At 39.8% G+C, this 23,662-nt stretch overlaps 1 protein-coding gene across 3 annotated transcripts in view; it reads right to left on the bottom strand.

Annotated features, from left to right (window-relative positions):
• tbc1d22a (TBC1 domain family, member 22a) overlaps positions 1-23,662 on the bottom strand; it is a 171,523-nt gene that overhangs the window by 88,353 nt on the left and 59,508 nt on the right. For all 3 annotated transcript variants that reach the window (XM_089126595.1, XM_089126597.1, XM_089126596.1), the window contains one exon: positions 11,689-11,795. In XM_089126595.1, the coding sequence (XP_088982721.1) occupies positions 11,689-11,795 (107 nt within the window). The remainder of the gene's footprint in view (positions 1-11,688; positions 11,796-23,662) is intronic.

The following is a 23,662-nucleotide window of genomic DNA, read 5'->3' as shown; positions in this document are numbered from 1 at the left end:
ATGGAAAATTGGTAGTTTTGTGTCACACATAAATGGTATGCCTATAATCACACAGACACTGGACCCAGATCAAGCAATCTGCCCAACACTTTGTACTCTGACATATGGTCTCCAGTGTCAAAGCACGGATGCTGTGCCAGTATGTGTCAGCAGAGAAATATGGCCAACCTGTGCAAGAACCTCTATGTTCAAGTGAGCATCTGGTAACAGTAAACTGATCTTAGACTTAACTTGATGTACAAGAAAGCATATGAGGAGAATGAGTGAGCGGTCACAGAGCCTTATATCAGCTGTCTCTCTGCCAGTGTTTTCCCTTGAGTCCTGCTGTCATCTGTCACATACTGGCTTTAAATCAGAACAGTGTCATTTCTGCACCACTAGAGTCACCAAACGGAACTGCTAAAATAAAGACTGCTTTCAAACAGTTTTCTTGAATACTCCTCATCTGTCATTGATGCAGATAGACAGTAACTTTCCCAAACTCACACCATTGGTTGAGTGTCCAAATACATATGAATTTCATTCCTCCATTGAAGAATGTTGTGCTTGCTTGCTTCATAAGTTCATAATCGCAAAACTTTAAACAAGTGGTATTCAAGAGTTTTCCCAGTGTGATTTAAACTTTCCAAAAGCGGTTTCTCAGAACAGACAGTATATAAATTTCATTGGCGTAATGTTTCCAAAACATCTCTGCGCCCAAAGCTCCACAGTCAGAAGGTCATGTGTCGACTATTAACCTCTACACAACACACTCAACACCCACAGCGTTCACCGTGAGAGGTGAGTAAATTACATTCTTGCTGACAGGAAGTCTTTCTCCGACAAGCCTCGTCTCCTTCCCTACACCATGACTGACTGGAGTCCAAAGGTCTCCTCCTTCAGTTACTGCTCAATGTGTGTGTTTACACATCAGCTGTCCTCCTTAATGTTCTTACTCTAGGTGATGGAGTGTATTATGGTCTGCTTCAGTCTGGTGATCCAGTCTGGTCTACCTCATCTTACTACTGTTAAGGTTATGATTCCAACAAAAAAATTGGGATAGTGGCCCTACAGGACCTAGTTTGGGATAGTGGCCATCCAGGACAACTCGGAAGTTAGCGGGATCAAAAAGCTATGCATTTTCCCCATAGACTTTTGGAAAATCGCAAAAAAATTAGATGTGACCTTTACACGTTTTGTCTATCAAGATAATTTTTACAAGTTAATACAAAATGTATACATTTTGAAGCCTATATAAAGTTAAAAAAAAAACACAAGCAGACACAATCAAGTTTAAAACACCACAAGCAGGTTATAACTTATATAAACTTATGGCTTACTGACTCATTAACAAATCTGAAAGTTTCACTGGTCTGATTTAAAGGGACACTCCACCCATTTGCATAAAGATTTCCATTGTTATGCTACGTTCACACCGGACGCGAATAGCGCGTCAGGCGCGAATGATTTCAATATTAAGTCAATGCAAAGATGCGTTACGTCTTCGGCGCGTTACTTATGGCGCAAATGATTTAGCAAGTGCCATTTGTGCATTCACGCGTTTGACGCGAATTCGCGTCTGCCGCCCGAGTTGAAAAATCTGAACTTTGCCGTGAATTCGCGCCGCGTTAACCAATCAGGAGCCTAGCTGCTTGCTCACGTGGTGAAGTGTCTAGAAGCTTCAAAAAATTATTTTGTAATATGACTAAATGCCTGATGTGGTTCTAATGCACAACAAAGCAAATATTTTATCACTTTTATCGCATTATTTCTATATACGAGACATTTTGTATTGAATGTTATTCATTCCATATCTAGATTATATGAAATAGTACTATGATGTAAAGACAATCAACATATGTGCATAAATTCGTGTCTGGACGTAAAAGAAAGAAAAAAAAATATCACAGGATTGGTTAATAACTTTTGGAAGCTGGCTCTATTTATTATCAAAACAAAAATAAATGACGGCTAGATTAGGTGGATGAGGGCGAGGGTGATCCTCGCTCCGATGCGGGACAACAGGTCATCAAACTGGGCGGAAGTACCGCTGGACAGCTGGACAGTACCGCAGCTCATGGAGCGAGCAAATGGTGAAACTAGCCAAACGGTTCGCCTCCGAAGGGTCCGGTGGACACAAATACGGCAACGATGATCCCCACGCCGCTGTTCTAGCTCTCCAGAGCAAATACAGTGCGGTGAATCTCTCGATGAATGCTCGATCAACATAAACAAAGATGGCCGTCAACGGGTTTCGGTTTTGACGCGCGTGAATTTCGCTTCAAACTTTTTATTTTACCCGTGTAAGTTTCGCTCTTGACGCGCGAATTAACAGAAAGTGGTCAAGCGTCAAACTAGACACGGTAGACCCAAATTTGATGTGCGATTCGCGTCCGGTGTGAACGTAGCATTACAAACCCAGTTATACTATTGAATGGTCGTGCAACACTCTCTTATTTTCCCCTGAGATGAGAGAATCTGCTATTTACCTTTTTCACTTCCTCCTACAATGACGCAAAAATCGTCATTTTACGTCATTGTAGGAGAAAGTGTAAGAGGGGGGGATTTCTGTAGACTACAAGCACTAGTTCCCACCCTCTCAAACCCGCCCATAGGGGGTGGGACCTAATGCGTTAACAGACCAATCACAGATCAGTGCCTGATTTCACCAGCAAAAACGTTTAGAAAATATGGACGAAGGTATTGAATACGCAGACGGATGCATTATGGAGGATTGGGATTACACACAGTGTCGGCCATATTTTTTTGGAAGCTAAGCTAGCAGGCTCTTGTTCTGTGGAGAAAGCCGAGTAGTAACTTTAGGGGTCCAGCTGTCAATGTCCAGGATTCAGCTTTTGCTTTCTGCAGTCGCCATTCACTGTTTACATGTACAGCTTTTGTTTCAGTCTAACTGAATTCATTCTGATTGGTGAATCTGAATGTGGTGTTTACATGAACACTAAACAAGTGATCAGTTGATGTGCGTTTTAACATTGGTAAGAAAATTCCCGCTCCTCCGTGAGAGATACGAGACCGGTGCGTCTCAGATGTCGCACATCGGAAATCACGCCACCAGCCTCGCGCCGTTCTCCCGCGACAGTAAACATAATGAATGGCGACTTTAGAACGTAAAAGTCGAATCCAGGACATTTTGGGCGATCTCGAAACATATTTTTGTGCAGACTCATTACGGAGACTCACTTGTTGTTTACTACTGCGCTCTGTTACCGGTAGGCGTGGCCTCCTAGGGCAGAGAAGCCAGTGCATTCTGGGAGTTGTTGTCTTTCATCCACATAAGCCAAAAATACATTTTCTGGCTTTTCTCAAAGCCAAATCTCACATTTCTTCTACATAAATTACCCATTTTAAATACACATTCATCTTTCCAGAGGTGGAATGACCCTTTAAACATAACTCGCGGGGCGAAATTTTTTGATCACTTACAGCATTTTCCTGAATGCTTGCTAATGACAACTGTTTTAATTACGAACTCAAATTTAAGCGAATGGCATTGAAATGCTGTGGTTTTCGTTTGGATGAGAGCATTGTTTCGAAAAGACATGCAGGCTGTGGTGGTCCTTCAGGATGACCGTGTTGATTTGCAATATGAGACGAAATAGACACAAACTCCCGCAGTCCTGAGGCAGAAGCTGTTTGTGGTGTCCTGGCCTGAGGGTTGGACATCACAGATAATGGCTTCTGCAGTGAGCTGCCTGCTTTAACACCCATTTCTCATTTCCCCTCTTCGGGGCTGAGAATACAGATGGATTTACTCCTAATGGATCCACACATGTACACACAGCAACCAGCTCAGCTAGCAAGGGACAAACAACACAGTCATTTTTCCAGGGGCTTAAGGTCTTCCTATTAATAAGTCATAACCCTTGAAGCAAGCATTTAGTTTGACTTTAAAGAGGACAGACTGGAGAGGAGGACAACTACTGGCTCATAGCGGCTTGATTCACATACTGTATAACCCTCCCAAATATCCAACTTCAACTTAAATCTATCTGCTGAACAAACCAGCCTTGATCTTCATATCCTGCTCATGACTCATTATTTTAAAAGGAATGTTCAGAGTTCAATGCAAGTTGAAAAAACTAACTTTTTAAAAGCATGTTTTCACATTTTTAATAGTTTATGATGAGACAGCCACAGAACTAAAAATAATAAAACACTATTCTCTGGTTTCAAAGAAAAAGGCTTAAAGGGGCACTTGGCAACTCTAGTCATTTCTTCGCTGATTTTCACTTTTGTTTTCGCATGTTTTCTCATCAGCTCCCCCTGCAGCTGTGCGGCATATATTTCACAACACTATCATAAAAAAAAAACTCACTTCCGGCACCTTCCTACGGAGCCCCCCTAGTCCCACTTTGGCAGAAAAAATTAATTATAACTATCTTGTGGCCTCAAGATACTAACTTGTGGCCTCAAGATACTATCTCGTGGCCTCAAGATAGAGTTAGTATTTTGAGGCCACGAGTTAGTATTTTGAGGCCACGAGTTAGTATCTTGAGGCCACGAGTTAGTATCTTGAGGCCATAAAATAGTATCTTGAGGCCACGAGTTACTATCTTGAGGCCACAAATTAGTATCTTAAGGCCACGAGTTACTATCTTGAGGTAACGAGTTAGTATCTTGAGGCCACAAGATAGTATCTTGAGGCCACGAGTTACTATCTTGAGGCCACGAGTTACTATCTTGAGGCCACAAGTTAGTATCTTGAGGCCACAAGTTAGTATCTTGAGGCCATGAGTTACTATCTTGAGGCCACAAGTTAGTATCTTGAGGCCACGAGTTAGTATCTTGAGGCCACGAGTTAGTATCATGAGGCCACGAGTTACTATCTTGAGGCCACAAATTAGTATCTTGAGGCCACAAGTTACTATCTTGAGGTCACAAGTTAGTATCTTGAGGCCACAAGATAGTATCTTGAGGCCACGAGTTAGTATCTTGAGGCCACGAGTTAGTATCTTGAGGCCACGAGATAGTATCTTGAGGCCACGAGTTAGTATCTTGAGGCCATGAGTTACTATCTTGAGGCCACGAGTTACTATCTTGAGGCCACGAGTTAGTATCTTGAGGCCATAAGATAGTATCTTGAGGCCACGAGTTACTATCTTGAGGACACGAGTTACTATCTTGAGGTCACGAGTTAGTATCTTGAGGCCACGAGATAGTATCTTGAGGCCACGAGTTACTATCTTGAGGCAACGAGTTAGTATCTTGAGGCCACAAGTTACTATCTTGAGGCCACAAGTTACTATCTTGAGGCCACGAGTTAGTATCTTGAAGCCACGAGTTACTATCTTGAGGCCACAAATTAGTATCTTGAGGCCACGAGTTACTATCTTGAGGCCACGAGTTAGTATCTTGAGGCCACGAGTTACTATCTTGAGGCCACGAGTTACTATCTTGAGGCCACGAGTTACTATCTTGAGGCCACGAGATATTATCTTGAGGCCACGAGTTACTATCTTGAGGCCACGAGTTACTATCTTGAGGCCACGAGATATTATCTTGAGGCCACGAGTTAGTATCTTGAGGCCACGAGTTACTATCTTGAGGCCACGAGTTACTATCTTGAGGCCACGAGTTACTATCTTGAGGCCACGAGTTACTATCTTGAGGCCACGAGTTACTATCTTGAGGCCACGAGATATTATCTTGAGGCCACGAGTTACTATCTTGAGGCCACGAGTTACTATCTTGAGGCCCCAAGATAGTTATAATTATTTTTTTTTTTTGCCAAAGTGGGACTAGGGGGGCTCCTGCTTTCAACCGCTGCTTATGTGCATTTGTGCACTTTATCGCGTGGAGCTATATGTCTACAGAGTGTATAATACATCATACACTGTGTTATCATAGAATTATGTCGAATTGCCACAAAGCACTTTGTGTTTCTCGCTTGTTCTCGCTTCTCACAAGACTTCTATTTCCAACTTACCGATGTTGCAAGGTTGGTTTTCCGCCTGGGGGGGGAGCGGGGAAAGTCACCATTCTCACCAAAACTGGTTCTTAAACCTTTCAAATCATTTCTAAATGGTTTTATTAAAGGTGCATTGCGCAACTTTTCATGTTAAAAATAGCCGTTTTCTAACCCATACATGCTTAAACAATCGCCTGATGGGCTGAATGAGCCCTTCTTTGATCACTGCGATCGCCTCTATAACCCTGTACAGTGAAATATATAAGAGGGATTCGGGCTCGAATCTGAGACTGGGCGTGACGTCATGCGCGTTCACGCTCGCCTGGCTATGTCTGGCAGGTTCGTGTAGCTATTCGCCGCCGTTCTCCGTATCAGAGAAGACAACTCGAGCGACACAACTCTAGTCAGCTTTCCACAAAAGTAGACGATGGATTCAAAGGGGCTGTTTACACCTGGTCACTTCATGCGTTTTCTGTGATCGGATAGCATTTCGATCGTGAAAAGACCAGGGTGTAAATGCCCTCCGAAACGCATTCGAGACGGATTTGAATTCGATCGCTCAAACCACTTGAGGACGTGGTCTGTGCCGTATTCCAGACGAAACTGGACAAGTGTAAATGCATCTGGTTGTTGAAACCAAGCTATATGTCATGATATTAGTCATATATGACGACGCGCATCACCTGAGCAGAGCCCCTTCATCACCTGAGCTGAGCCCCTTCATCAAGCGCCGCAATCTATCGCAAATCAAAGTGAATTAGTGAAAGTAAGTCGCAGACGCTTAACACTACCATCTTCATTAAAAGTAAAGAAATGAAATGATCTTACCATTTCTGTTGCCGATCTCTCTTATTGCTGTCTTTGCTGATTTTGAAATTAGCCGATGATTAATAAAATCCAGCTCATATCTGTTGCTTTCGGTGACGTGCACTTCATTAAATCTGTATATGGCGCGGAAAGAGACCGGCTTGTAGCTCATTACAAACCCCAACGCAAACTCCACGTGAGACAGAAAATAAAACTTCTGTCTGTCCAGTGCCATGCGTCGGAATAAGACGAGAGTCAACACCGGGAAGCTTTCAACAAACGGAGAGATCTCCGGTCGTCTCTAGGGCTCAAACGGGTCATAGCCTATATACAAAGTGATAACTGAACGTGTTTCCATAATAATTCAATCATAAGTGGATACAGTAAGCACAGGGAGATAGATGGAAACAAAAACCGAAGTTTTCTACTACCCCCGTTTCCCCCTCTCACACAAGTGTGTAATTTACTCGAATGCCTTTCCTTTCATATATTTTAAATGACTTGCAGATTTATTACTGTATTACCTCATTATGACTGTAACAAAAGATGTGTGCCGCACAGTGTGCGGCTGATGCTCCTTAGTTATGAACAGCTCGTGCAAACGTGCGTATGTGTGTGTGTGTGTTCCTCCATGAACGCGCACAGCTCTGGTTGCAGTTTCGCTTGTCGCCAGAGGGGGCGTAGTTCTGCAAAAACTCAGAGACTTGCGTTTAGCTCCTTTAACTTGAAATAGTTGCCAAGTGCCCCTTTAAGGTTAAAATGCATGTTTGAGCAGACTTAACTGAAAGCAACTTGCACTGACATCTCAAAATATGTAAGTGCCATTGTTTTGTCTTTAGATGCCCAACATTATTATTATTATTTTTTTTTTTGGCCTAATCCCGACTTAATCTAATCCCCCCCTGTGAACAAGATACTAGTATGATACAATCACAGATACTATTAAAATCCCCCTGTGGTGAAAATCAAGTTTTTAAGGTTGTTTATATGCCTATGTGGTGTTTTTAATAATGCTTTAAGACAAACCATGTGCAAATTCAAGTCAACACCATTGCTGAGTATTTTCTCCTTAAAACTGCAGTGAACCAAAGACTCCAAAATGCAGTTTAAAAATCGCTGGCGTTTTTGATGTCACAAACTAGCTTGTAACCAATCAGATCATTGTGTGATCGTCAACGAGTGGATCTCTGAGCTGGTGTGAGTGAGTAGAGGCGGGCCTAATTTGCATATTTATAGAACCACATATACTAAATGAGGCAAGGGTGTAAAGTTACATTCAAGCTATTTTAAGGCATGAAGATGTTTTTTTCATGAAAAAAAAAACATTTAAATGTGCATTTTTAATGTCAAAGATGAGTTTTAAGGGATGAAATTATTGACATGGGGGGACTCAAATTACATTATGTCTGTATAACCAGAACTTTAACCACCTATAGAATAGTCCTAATACAAAAAGTCCACTTTATATACCTTTACAGTTCAAATAAGACAACATTTTGCACAGAACAATTATGATTAATTGTATTTCTACATTTAAAGTCCAGTATATACATTTGTGTAAATGCAAATTGTGTGTTTTTACAAACCGAGGAGCCATTTTCTGTGGTTATCAGCAGCGCAACACAAACATTGTTCATAGAGCTGCATTTAGCTTTAAATATTCTCTTAGAGAAGGTTGACGCATAAAGAAAACCCTTTTATAGTTACTCTAGAATAATCAAGCATTACAATATCAATAATTTCACTCTCTATTGTCAAACACAGGTGGGAAGTACAATACTTGTAATTAACAACTTTTTCTACCCTGCGCCTCAAAGCGCAAGTGCTCACCTGAGACCCGAACACAATCACGCATGGCTGAGACTATAAAAATCACGCTAAATCTACACTTCCGAGTTAACAACCGCTCTAAAACAGTGACACGCACACGCAGAGAGCAAGGCGCCCCATGTAGACGCTAAAACTGTGTTCAGAGCTATCAGCAGCCATGGTGTGAAGGTGTAAGGAAAACAAAGGGTGGAGAAAAAATCATTAGCACCTAAGAGAATCTGCTTTGTACACACAAATTACCACAGTAATTAGAGACAAAATACCACAAAAGCTTCGGAGGGCCTGGAGAGCATTTCAATCTAATACCAGTGAGGAGGGTTGATTCACTGCATACAAATGCTCTTTATGTGTGAAGAGACAATTGTCTAAACCCATTGTGCATGAGAGTACATTCATGTCTGTACTCACTTCAAACGCATCACTGTAATTGGCAGTTTTTTTTTAACTGCGGGCACTTTTGTGTCCCAAGGGTTGAAATTGATGAAAATTAATAGAATTCCATTTTTTTTTTCTCTCCATTTCTTATATGGTCATATTAAGACCCAGTAAGAACATACATAACTGTAACGTATTACAGTAACGTATTACAATAAAACTGTTACAGCTGTAACTGATTACAATAACTTCTGTGCTATTTTCAGAGAATCTCATCTTCGATTTTCAAACTTCAAAAAAAGTGAGTGAGTGAACTAATCAAAGCTTTCCAATAATAATTTAGTGAAAACACTTTGTATATAAGTTTATAACAGTGTAAATGAAGAGGAAGACAAGAAATCGATCAATCAAAGTAAATATCACTTGTGAACGGAATTTATGCAAATAGGTATAATTCAATAATTCAGAAAGTGTGAATATTTATCTTTGTAATTTTGCCTTGCATAAATGCCCGGAAAACGCTTGCCAAAGTTCCTTTTCATCTTCGAAAGTAGTTCAAATAGCACTGTAACTAACTGTAACCATGGTATGGAGGCATAAATGTTATTATATTATTAATGTAGACATGTCGGCCTATCAAACGTATAATAGAAGTAATGCAACATAGGCCAAATTAAAGGAATTTGCAATTTTTTTGGATCCCCATTGAAGTCCACTATAAGGAGAACAATCCTGTAATGTTTTCCACAAAAAACCTTAATTTATTGTCGACTGAAGAAAAAAAAACATCAGGAAATTATCAGGAAAAATGAATGTACACACTGTGCGACCCCTTGGTGTGTCCACAGCATCAAATCAGGCGCCTTAAAAAAAGAAAAAAAAAAAAAAGAAAAAGTTTGGACACCCCTGCCTCATGGTACGTTCACACCGAACACGAAAAGCGCGTCAGGCGCGAATGATTTCCATGTTAAGTCAATGCAAAGACGTAAAAAATTCAATGCAAGTCAATGCAAAAACGTAAAAAATTCCTGCGGCGCGAATGAGGCGTGGAGCGCGACGTGGAAGACGCGAATACGCCTCGTTCGCGCGAATGGCGCAAATTGAGCGTCTGGTGCGTTAAGCGCGTTACGCGCGAATGATTTAGTTAGTGCCATTTGTGCATTCACGCGTTTGACGCGAATTCGCGTCTGCCGCCCGAGTTGAAAAACATGAACTTTGGCGTGAATTCGCGCCACGTTAACCAATCAGGAGCCTAGCTGCTTGCTCACGTGGTGAAGTGTCTGGATGCTTCAATAAATTATTTTGTAATATGACTAAATGCCTGATGTGGTTCTAATGCACAACAAAGCAAATATTTTATCACTTAAAACATTATTTCTATATAAGAGACATGTTCATTTTGTATTGAATGTAATTCATTCCATATCTAGATTATATGAAATAGTATTATGATGTAAAGACAATCAACATATGTGCATTTCGTGTCTGGACGTGAGAGAGAGAAAAAAAATCACAGGACAGGTTAATAACTTTTGGAAGCTGGCTCTATTTATCATCAAAACAAAAATTAATGACAGCTAGATTAGATGGATGAGGGCGAGGGTGATCCTCGCTCCGATGCGGGACAACATGTCATCAAACTGGGCACGGGACAGGCGGAAGTACCGCTGACAGCGGCCGTCATCCAGCGCAGCTCCTGGAGCGAGCAAATGGTGAAACTCGCCAAATGGTTCGCCTCCGAAGGGTCCGGAGGACACAAATATACGGCGACGATGATCCCCACACAAATACAGAGCGGTGACTCTCTCGATGAATGCTCGGTCGACATAAAAACAATGGCCGCCAACGGATTTCGATTCTGACGCGCGTAAATTTTGCTTCAAACTTGTGTTTTTACGTGCGTCAGTTTCACTCTTGACACGCGAATTAACACGAAGTGGTCAAGCGTCAAACTAGACGCGTCAGGCGCGAATTTGACACGCGATTCGCGTCCGGTGTGAACGTAGCATCAAAACTATGCCTACAAATGCGTCTTGCAAGTTTTTTGAACAAAGCAAATAAAAAAAATTTAAAAAAATTAATTCTGACCTGGCCTTAGCAAGACAAACAAGTATGAAATTGTATTACAAATTCAATCTTCTCTTCCCCTCCTGCTGTCTGACACCGTTAGTGGGCAAATTAAATTAACCAGTTAAGTGGAAAAAAAAGTGAGTTTAATTTCTAAGTCCAAAAGGGTCAATAGTTGCAGAAACACCCAATTACAGAGTCTTTCATCAAACAAGGAGAGGAAAAAAAACAACAAAGTGACAGACCAGGCCGCGCGGGAATCTTTAACTGTCTTCCTGTGGAAATATGGCTATGAGGATCGCAACCACCTACCTTCAAACCGCAAAGTGAGTCTCTGCTGCGTAAACAACACGGGTGTTTTATGGCCTTAAATCAATTAGGGACGAGGCAGGCAAGACAAAGTGAATGTGGGGCGGGGGGGGTCGCTTTGCTTTCCCATGACAATTCGAGCACCGCCAGGCCCTTTGGATAAGGAGGTTACGTCCTGTGGTTGCAGAGTGAGAATATTCATCATGGATTTTATTCCTGGACAGAGCGAGGAAAGGCAAGGAGCGGGGCGCCTACACGCAGGGGAATCTCGCCGCGACACATTCGTCTCTTTCCCAGCGGTGCTCTACTCTCTCTCTCTTCTCTCACACACACACACACACACAGAGTGAATGTATCAGGCCCGACCGCTGGCAGATAGGGAATCAATTTACCTGAATCCCGTCCAGGAGCTTGCTCATGCACCAGAAGCTGTCAGCCTCGATGTTCCGCAACACCTCTTCCTGTAAGCTGGAAACATTGAAATTTTCCACCTCTTCCTCTGTAAAGAGCCAAAAGACAAAAGAAAATAAGAAAGAGACGGAGACAAAGAATTCAAGTGGAAGACAAAGACAGGGGAAAAACGATGAACCCTCAAAATGGAAATCTTCAAATGTGAGATACAGTAGAATTGGAGGGCATATACACAGAAAGCATTTGTCTCTATTAAAACAGCTTGACTCACACATGCACAGTTGCAACACAAAAATGTCCTTCGGGAAAACTGAACATTGCCAAATTTGTTTGACCACTGCCAAGTGAATTTACACTCATGTTGGTGATTCGCAGCAGAAATATACAGCAAAGAGTCCTAGAAGAGACTTAATCTGCATAGACCATTTTTATAGGATACAAGACCAGTATTTTGTTGCACATTTTAATATTCTTACAAGACAATAAAGAATAAATCTAGTAAAAAGTCATTAAACAAGAACATAACAAAATATTCAAATAATCAGTCAATCCCGCATAACAAATCTACACAACTTTAAATAATAAAATGGCACAAACAAATCATAAAATTGGAGAGGTTTGTACACAAGAGTGTATTCTTGCTCATGTTGACTTGACCTTATTAAATAGGTCAAAAAAATAGTTGGACCTCATTATAAGCCTATAAGCCTATATATATATATATATATATGAGGTCACGAGTTACTATCTTGAGGCCACGAGTTAGTATCTTGTGGCCACGAGTTACTATCTTGAGGTCATGAGTTACTATCTGGCCACAAGATAGTTACAATTATTTTTTTTTCGTGGCCTCAAGATAGTAACTCGTGGCCTCAAGATAGTAACTTGTGGCCTCAAGATACTCTATCTAGGATAGATAGATAGGATCTAAGATAGTTATAATTTTTTTTTTTCGTGGCCTCAAGATACTAACTCGTGGCCTCAAGATAGTAACTCGTGGCCTCAAGATCTTGTGGCCACGAGTTACTATCTTGTGGCCACGAGTTAGTATCTTGAGGCCACGAGTTAGTATCTTGAGGCCACGAGTTACTATCTTGAGGCCACGAGTTAGTATCTTGAGGCCACGAGTTACTATCTTGAGGCCACGAGTTACTATCTTGAGGCCACGAGTTACTATCTTGAGGCCACGAGTTACTATCTTGAGGCCACGAGTTACTATCTTGAGGCCACGAGTTACTATCTTGAGGCCACGAGTTAGTATCTTGAGGCCACGAGTTACTATCTTGAGGCCACGAGTTACTATCTTGTGGCCACGAGTTACTATCTTGAGGCCACGAGTTACTATCTTGAGGCCACGAGTTACTATCTTGAGGCCACGAGTTACTATCTTGAGGCCACGAGTTACTATCTTGAGGCCACGAGTTACTATCTTGAGGCCACGAGTTACTATCTTGAGGCCACAAGTTAGTATCTTGTGGCCATGAGTTACTATCTTGAGGCCACGAGTTACTATCTTGAGGCCACGAGTTACTATCTTGAGGCCACGAGTTACTATCTTGAGGCCACGAGTTACTATCTTGAGGCCACGAGTTACTATCTTGAGGCCACGAGTTACTATCTTGAGGCCACGAGTTACTATCTTGAGGCCACAAGTTAGTATCTTGTGGCCATGAGTTACTATCTTGAGGCCACGAGTTACTATCTTGAGGCCACAAGATAGTTATAATTATTTTTTTTTTACCAAAGTGGGACTAGAGGGGCTCCGTACTCTCTCTCTCTCTCTCACACACACAATTTTTCCATTTTCATTTAAAGTTTTAATCATTAAGTTTTTTTTTTTCATACTTTTTTAAATACGTCTAGTTCTTACTCATTTTTCATTTCTTTTTTAGTTGATTTGGTTCTTCAAGTTAAAAAAAGAAAATGAGAAATGATTCCTTGGCAACTAGATGGTATTTACTTACATTTGATTTTATTACAAGTAACATTTTTATGATTTCAGTTTTAGTAAGCACAATCCTAAATCCTGACATCCTAAACCTTGCATGTTTCCACATTTTAATACAGCAAATTCTGAACAGGTTAATCATTTCCCATACCAAACACACAGATCATTTTCTTCACTGAACGTCATAATCATTTTACTGGGGCAAAAGCCACTTTAACAATAGATTTATTTAGAAAGCACTGCGAATGAGTCGAACCGCGGCTCTGACAGGCAAGTCACAGGTTGAGGAAGGATATCATAGAACTACACACACACTGCTGCTCGGTCTCCTTGGCAACATGAGTCTAACCTTAAAGAGTGCGGCGAGCTCTGGCTGACAGGACCAGTGGGGCTGCTGGGAATATTCGCAGCGCTGCAGTTTAGCAAACGGGCATCAAGCTTCCAGGCCGCCCACTGCATTAGTACAGTGGGAAAAAAAAAAAATACCACTGGTCATCTACACTCATCCTAGACGCTCATTGCCGTCTGCTGTCAGACAGGTCACAGCGGAGGGGAAGCCAAAATGGAGTACGACTCCCGTGATACGGTGAGAAAATGTAAGAATCTGTAGAGTTTAGGCCTGAATGACCTCCAAATGGAAGACGGACTCATTGTGCTCTCACAAAACGGACCTTCCGCTCAGGAACGAAAGAACTCACGAGGCATCTGAGTGTGTGTGGGGCTGTAATAAGGCAGTGTTAATCTCTCTAGTTGTGTGAGTCCCTTAACAGCACTTTCACTCATCACAAAAACAAGGACACACAAAGAGGAGCTGATCAGATGAACGCATAAAACAAGACAACAGCGCCTCCTGTGGGCAACTGGGGAGTTGCAAGTGAATGATGTGTTTGTGGTATTAGCAGCAGTCTTGTATGCAGTGGCCTCAAAACGATCAAAATGTCAATGTCATTGCAGTAAATTACAATATTAACCCTGTAAAGCCTAATAACTTGTAATGTACATCAATGGGATTTATAAGAATTTTTAAAATGCTTATAAATATCAGTTGTCACTTTATATCTCCTAATATATACATATATTATGTATGTATGACCTTCAGTCCAGTAAATGTTCATCTTGAAATATTAATAGCAATACAAAAGTGATTGTTTACTTTATACAAAAAAAAAAATTATTTCACAGCAAATGCATCATTACCTGAAGGGGACCATTTTTTGAAATTATACTAAATGCATTTTTGCCACAAAAAAGAATGATCTATTAATCCAAGGACAGAAGATATTTAGTAGATTGATTTAGCTAAATTGTGATCATGCAAGAGGACTTTAAAAAAAATGCAAATCAAATATTACACAGTAGGCTTTTTATAGGGTTATAAAATAATACACGTTAAAGCTGCTACAGATTATATATGTGTGTACTGTGTATAATAATTTTGTATATTAATACACACATGAATATATTTAAGAAAAATGTGTTTTTTATATATAAAATATTTATTAATTTATTTTTATAGTACAGTGAGGAAAATTTGGCAAGTTCTCCCACTAAGAAATCATGGAGGGGTCTGAAATTGTCATTGTAGGTGCAAGAGACATAATCTAAAAAAAAAAAAAAATCACATCCAGAAATCACAATGTATGATTTTTTTTAACTATTTATTTGCATGATACAGCTGCAAATAAGTATTTGAACACCTGTCTATCAGCTAGAATTCTGACCCTCAAATACCTCAAAGTTAGTCTACCTTTAAAATGTCCACCTCCACTCCATTTATTATCCTAAATTGGATGCACCGGTTTGAGGTTGTTATCTGCATAAAGACACCTGTCCACCCCATACAATCAGTAAGAATCCAACTACTAACATGGTCAAGACCAACACTAGAGACAAAATTGTACACGTCCACAAGGCTGGAAAGGGCTACGGGGAAATTGCCAAGCAGCTTGGTGAAAAAAGGTCCACTGTTGGAGCAATCATTAGAAAATGGAAGAAGCTAAACATGACTGTCAATCTCCCTCGGACTGGGGCTCCATGCAAGATCTCACCTCGTGGGGTCTCAAAGATCCTAAGAAAGGTGAGAAATCAGCCCAGAACTACATGGGAGGAGCTGGTCAATGACCTGAAAAGAGCTGGGACCACCATTTCCATGGTTACTGTTGGTAATACACTAAGACATCATGGTTCGAAATCATGCATTGCATGGAAGGTTCCCCTGCTTAAACCTTAAAGTTTGCCAATGACCATTTGGATGATCCAGATGAGTCATGGGAGAAAGTCAGATGAGACCAAAATAGAACTTTTTGGTCATAATTCCACTAACTGTGTTTGGAGGAAGAAGAATGATGAGTACCATCCCAAGAACACCATGCAACACAGTGAAGCATGGGGGTGGTAGCGTCATGCTTTGGGGGTGTTTTTCTGCACATGGGACAGGGCGACTGCACTGTATTAAGGAGAGGATGACCGGGGCCATGTATTGCGAGATTTTGGGGAACAACCTCCTTCCCCTTAGTTTCAGCATTGAAGATGGGTCGAGGCTGGGTCTTCCAAGATTCTCCAAACCCAATAGAGAATCTTTGGAGGGAGCTCAAACTCCGTGTTTCTCAGCGACAGCCCAGAAACCTGACTGATCTAGAGAAGATCTGTGTGGAGGAGAGGGCCAAAATCCCTCCTGCAGTGTGTGCAAACCTGGTGAAAAACTACAGGAAACGTTTGACCTCTGTAATTGCAAACAAAGGCTACTGTACCAAATATTAACATTGATTTTCTCAGGTGTTCAAATACTTATTTGCAGCTATATCATACAAATAAATAGTTAAAAAAAACATAGATTGTGATTTCTGGATATTTTTATTTTTATTTTATTTTATGGCCATCTAGTCAGTTAACGTAGTGTGATGGCGTAGAGCTACGTCATACGTAGGCTCGCTATTGGCCGACGCTGGTCATGTGTGTGATGCGTGTAACGTACAATAACAGAAGCTTACGTTATTAAACCAGTAACCTGACTCGAGGCAGAGAGAGAAGTAAATGAATAGTTGAAATTAAGTCGTTATTTTTGTTGTTTTTTGCGCACAAAAAGTGTTCTCGACATTCGATAAAGCTAAGATTGAGCCACTGTAGTCACTTGGACTATTTTAACAATTTCTTTAATAACTTTTCGGGGCCGGAAAGTTCCAATCCCTCAAGAAGCCTATGGACTAGTATGGAGAGGTGATCCAGCTCTCAGATTTCATAAAAAACATCTTAATTTGTGTTCCGAAGATGAACCAAGGTCTTACGGGGTTGGAACAACATGAAGGTGAGTAAATACTGACGGAATTTTCATTTTTGGGTGAACTAACCCTTTAAGGGACTGAACTGCATGCGTCTTGAAGAATGTCAGAATTGTGCACGTCTTATTTTTAGTTTGTAGTAGGGATGTTAACCGATGACCGTTTGACCGATGGTTGACCGTATCAACGTTAAAGGGTTAGTTCACCCAAAAATGAAAATTAAGTCATTAATTACTTACCCCCATGCTGTACCAACCCCGTAAGACCTTCGTTCGTCTTCGGAACACAAATAAAGATATTTTTGATTAAATTTGAGAGCTGTATAACTACCACATTGGCTCCTAAAGGACTGCCTCTTGACGGCCCAGAAAGTCAATGAAGAAAATGTTTAAATATCCCAAGTGACTACCGTGGCTCAACTATATGTTTATCAAGCGACGCGAATACTTTTTGTGCGAAAAAACAAACAAAAATAACGACTTTATTCGACTATTCCTTTTCTTCCTTGTAGGCCAGAAACGAGACTTCCTTAGATTTCCACGACGCATGCGCGAGAATTGCAATCTCCTTACACTACTGATCAGTTCAGTTCTCGCGCATGCGTCGTGGAAATCTAAGGAAGTCTCGTTTCTGGCCTACAAGGAAGAAAAGGAATAGTCGAATAAAGTCGTTATTTTTGTTTGTTTTTTCGCACAAAAGGTATTCGCGTCGCTTGATAAACATATAGTTGAGCCACGGTAGTCACTTGGGATATTTAAACATTTTCTTCATTGACTTTCTGGGCCGTCAAGAGGCAGTCCCTTAGGAGCCAATGTGGTAGTTATATAGCTCTCAAATTTAATCAACAATATATTCATTTGTGTTCCGAAGATGAACGAAGGTCTTACGGGGTTGGTACAGCATGGGGGTGAGTAATTAATGACTTAATTTTCATTTTTGGGTGAACTAACCCTTTAACCTATCAAAGTTGCCGGTAGTCGGTGAGTGAGTGGGAGAGAGATGCGACAGTTGTGAAATTGCAGGCACGGCTCAAAATGGCTGTTATTTCAAATAGCGTAGCACATTTTAAACCAAACGGCTAACCGGTTTCAACCGAATAATGAGACTCGGTGGTCGGTCAAGAAATTTTTTTGTTTTCGCGTGCAAACTCGGACATGTATAACGATGACCTCTGATATATACAGTATATATATATATATATATATATATATATATATAACTGCCAAGTGTCAGCTTTAAAATGAGATCATCCTTGTGCTTTTAGCACAAAGAGTTCATGAATTGTATCTGTTTCAGTTTGGGTTTGCCATTTTTGGGGATTTTTCAAAAGTGGGGTTGCAGCTTAACAGATTAAAAAGAGGTTAATGTGATAAAATACATCTTGAAAACCATTGCAAAAACGAGTCAAATATCAACTGATCTGCATACAACTGATCCTAGATCTTTACTACTCACTTGAACCGCATCCTTATGTTCACAATACACAGTTGCACACCTTTTTGGTTCTTATTTATTTTCACGTGACTCAATGAAGTATGACACTGTTAAATGAACTGAAAAGCATTACTGAAATGAGAATAAGAAGGTTCACACACATAAATGTACGCATAAACTCAAATCCGCCCGAAACAGAAGGTGAACGACTCCGTGACCACAGTTCCACCGTGTGAAGTCACCGTCGCACCATCTGTCTGGACGCATTGCGAAGGAAGAGAGCAGATGTCTGTGAAGATACAGACCAGAGCCGACAACATACCAACTGTACCGCCTTCTTTCCTGACATATTACCACTTTACGAATTACACAAGCCATAGACAGGTTAAAGTGCCGCAATGATCGGTTGATAAACTTATTTATCATTATTCATGCTTGAGAAACATGTTTTTTTTTATTTTTTTTAATTGTTATCATGTTGAAAACAGCCGTGCTGCTTAAGTGGAAACCATGATCCTTTTTTGGTACGGGATTATTTGATGAATTTGTTTGAAATACAAGTTCCGCACATAAATAACATGTTTTTCAAGTGAGATATGGAATTTACGATGCATATTAGTCCAGTCATTTTATGAAAAAAGGTTGAACAAATTGCAACAGAAGCAAACTCAACTGATTTTGTATCCTCAATATGTCCTGAGTTTGGAAAAAAAAAAGCCAAGAAGAATCCCATTAGGGGAAAGTTTAGAAAAAGACCCAAATATATCCCATTAATAAGCATATTCATTATTTTATGATGATATCTAAAGGTTAAAATGTTTACCCTATTCACGTGAGAAAAAGAATGAATATGCGTATGAATGGGATATATTTGGGTCTTTTTCTAAACTTTCTTCTGGGCTTTTTTTACCTTACTCAGGACATATTGAGGATACAAAATCAGTTGAGTTTGCTTCTGTTGCAATTTGTTCAAGGTTGACCAACATTTTGGCTTAAAATGACTGGACTATATTGAATCTCTAAACATACCCATTCAAAAAAAAAAAAAAATTAAAGCTATCCCATGAAAAACGGCTCACGTTTTTGCTAATTGTGGCCTTCATGAACATAATTGTTCATGAAGAGACACAATGTAATTCTAAACTCCATTGTGTATTTCAGATGCTGTCACGTATCATAATCATCTGCAGAGAGAAACTGCCACTCAGAATACACACATGATGAAGGACAAAAAGACATCATAGGGGATTGTGAAGATATTTCACTGGAACTTGGTCTTCATTTCATCTATATAGTGTTCAATGTCTATGTTATTTATCATTTGTGGTGAGCAGGTCTGATCCCAAGTCTCATCCCAAGAAGTCATATAACTTGACCATACGTCAACATCCGCCTTTTTAGGGTACCCTTAAAAGTCGGTTAGATGACATTATCGGAACCTAACCCTACCCCAGACCTAAACCTACCCAGTCACCTAACCGACGTTAAAGGTAAAGCGTCAGTTGTATGATGGCCCGGGATCATCATGTAACCGACGTTTAAGGGTACCCTAAAAAGGCGGATGTTGACGTTTGGTCAAAAGACGTCCCAAGACGTCAGTTATATGACTTCTTGGGATGAGACTGTGTTAGTCTCTCACAAAGGACCTTCGGAAGCGTAAAAGGAGCGACTGCAGTGAAGGATGAGAGAGGACCAGGCCTGCACTACTTATGTTATGTTATGTTTTCACGTGTGGCAGTCGTCCGCCGTCAGTAAAGGGGCTGCCGCCTTTATTTTCATTTTGTATTTGTTTATTTTATGATTATTAAAGTGTGTTACACGTTTGCCGTTTCCTGCTTCCTTCACACAACAGCATACTTTGCTAGAGCACTGTCATTTTTGCTACAATATGCCATGTTGATAAATGTACATAATTGACATATACTGTTTTTTTTATTTATTTTATTTTATTTTTTTAATGTAAAACCCATATATATGGTAAGACAGATATAGGATATAAAAATTAATAAAATCTTAATAAATAACATTAATAATAGCAGTATTAATATGAAGATACTAATTTACTCATTTCAATGAAAATATATTGTTGAAAAGGTTCTTTATACCACCATTAAGGTCCTATATAGTACTTCCAAAGCATGGTTCTTTATGGAAACTTATAAAAAGGGTTCTATATAGCACCAAAAAGGGTTCTTCTATTGTTACAAGTCGAAAAACCCGAATATGCTACTGTTTTGAACCATTTTTCTTAAGAGTGCACCTATCGTGTAGGAGTGAATTAGCTGAAGGCAGTCAATCATTTCACATTCAGTGTGAAAGCTCTGTTTGTCTGCGATTCGCTCAGCTTTATCGTGTTGTGTGCAGTGTGAAATGACATTTAAGCATGAAGAATAAGTGCGTTACTTTTTGGATCATTCTTTTTGGAATTTTTAATTACATCAATCTTCTGTTTATCGGAAAAATCCACTGTGTAATTAAAGGTACAATATGCAGGATTTTTGCAGTAAAATATCCAAAAACCACTAAAATAATGTAAATTTTTTTTTTTTTAGTTGATTACTTACTTATATCCCAAATGTTTCCAACTATTTGTAAATGGTGAGAAAATTGCGATTTTAACCAAGGAATTTCTGAGTTGTGAATGTTGAAGATAAGGGAATGCGCACAAATCCATTAATACATGAATTAGACAAAATAATAATAATAATAATTCAGTAACAGTTCAGTATTTCAGTAAACACAAATATAAATAGAGACAGAACTGTCAAAGTGAGGCAACCAGAAAGAGGCTGTAAGCACAATAAATCCCTTCAACTGGAGCCAGGCTCTTTGGCCTCTGCTATTACTTCCTGTGGGCCTGCATCTTCTTTCTGCATACAGGGGCGAAGTGTAGATTCCCCTTGGCATGATGAAGCATCCAACTGCAAGGAGCTGGAATCATTACTGACGTCTGACTCTACACATCCCTGTAGCACCATATGCCCTCCTTTTGCAGGCTAACGTATACGGTCAACATCAGGTTAAAGGACGCGGTAAGCTTTCACCAGCGTTTTAAACTATCGCCCAAGACAGCCCCGAGGAGCTTTCTAGAGGATTATGCAATTTGACCCCCTAAGATGTCCTGCGATTTTAACCCGGAACCACCCACTACTGACCCCTATGTTGGTTAATGAGTATCGAACATAATTCACAGACTTGTAAGGTTAATTAACATGGAACTCAACTCGGCGAATGCACCATTTCAACACGGTGAAATAACGATCGTTGGGTTGGTAATTATTATAGTTGAGCTGAAAGACGAGGACTAGATCCATATGTGATTTATGGAGATCATAATCTAGTCCTAATGAAGAAAAAGTCAGTGTAAGGGAGGAACAATCTGCAATGAGAACAAATGAATGAGTTTCGCTGGAAGTTCCAAGAGAAAAAGTGTTGACGAGGGGCCCAAAGTAACTCATTTCATGTTCCAGAAACACCAAAACAGCCTTTTTTGAGGGCCAAATACCCCCCTCTGGGACTTAATTAGGTAAGTAATGTTGTTGTTTTGCTTTTTAAAAAGGGGTTCAGTCAAAGAAATAAACTCACAGAGATACCAGATTGTGGTTACAAACAGATGAAGACAATGTGAGAGGTGCTATGTGAAAAACAAAACGCCACAATGCTAAGGTGTTGTGGGTGGTTGACTGAGCTTGCCTAATTGATTCCAAAAATATTGCAGGTGGTTCCTTAATGACAATGTCAAAAAAAGTTCAATGTTTTCACTATATAGAGTGAGTGAATTCGGACAGCGGAAGGCCTGCCGCTTCTGCTTGTCTGTGCTTGCAGTTTAATAATAACTCTGCCATCAAAACTAGCATGTATAAACCTTAATTAATCAATTTAATAATCAATTTAAAAAGAATTTATACTTTTGTGACAAAACGCTGGACCAGCGTGGTTTGGGAAATGGATGGATAATTGATAGAGCCAGACTGATTTATCGGCAGGCCGATATTATCGGCCGATATTAGGCATTTTCCAAACTATCGTATCGGCAGTTATAATGGCCGATAAATGAATATTTCAAAAAATAATCCATTGCTAATAATCCAATAATCCATCCGTTATCCATTGCTAAATTATAGCTCATGATAGACTAGCTAACCACAAAGCTAGCTAATGCCACTATCATCAGTCGGTTCTGTTGTGACAATAAAAGAAACCAGTTTCTTTTTAAAATGCATTATCATATTATTTTAGTTAAAACTCATAAATAACTACAAATAACTTCTGTTAGGGAAATCTGTTGATGTTTTGTTGCGCGTTTCTGAAAAAAAAAAATATATATATATACATTAGGGGTGGTTAATCGGTCTGATTTCCCGATTCGATTTGATTACGATTATTGAAGTCCCGATTCGATTACATTCGATTTTCGATTATTAACGATTCTCGATTACCGATTATTGATTTTCCATTTCACAACAGTAAACGAAAATACACTAGACCAACATATGATTATATTAGCAGCAGCAACATTTTGGTATTAATTGCACTTTTTATTTGTTTGATATTCATTGAAAATATAATGTTGGTTAGTAAAGAGGACATGCAAACATGCTTGTTGTCTACTACTTAGGCAACTCATTATCTTTAAATTTATTAACTTTAAAAAATTTTTCAAAAGCAATTTTGTTGCATTATAATGCAAATGCACCTGGTTCTATTAATTGACAGCATTAAAATGTATTTTGTGATTTCCTTCAATTGAAAATATTTGAAGCAAGTTTGGGGGACTTACGTGGAAAACTTTGGCTGGAAACGTGTCATATGGCTTATCATATTTGTCGTGTTTCCGTCGTTGGTTTTATTCCATAAAGCGTACAACTAGTGCGGCTCTTGTCCAGCTCCTTTCCCCCTTCAACTTCAGAAGCCAAAATATTTCCACACGTCAGCTTTTAACCTAACAAGGAAAGTGTTTGGATCTCGCGTTCCATCTCATCTCTGTTATGTGCACGCCACAGACGGTCCGGCCACTGCACTTCAGAGTTCCGTCTTTCGCGTTCCGTCAATATTACGTTATTATAAATACATATAAATTTTTTTTTTTTTTGGAAATCGATTTTTTGACATTTGTGAATCGATTCAGGATCGTCCACGTCCGCATCGCGATGCATCGAGAATCTATTTTTTCCCCCACCCCTAATATATACAAAATATCGGCCGATATATCAGAATTTAAAACGAACAAATATTTGTTTCAAAATCCTTTATCGACTGGGCTCTAATAATCGATTCAGCTGTGGGTGCCATCTT

This window comes from Pimephales promelas, chromosome 24 (genome assembly GCF_988280905.1).
Source record: "Pimephales promelas chromosome 24, fPimPro1.hap1.1, whole genome shotgun sequence".
In the NCBI taxonomy this organism is placed as follows: Eukaryota; Metazoa; Chordata; class Actinopteri; order Cypriniformes; family Leuciscidae; genus Pimephales; species Pimephales promelas.
This window is presented reverse-complemented; position numbering and strand designations above follow the sequence as displayed.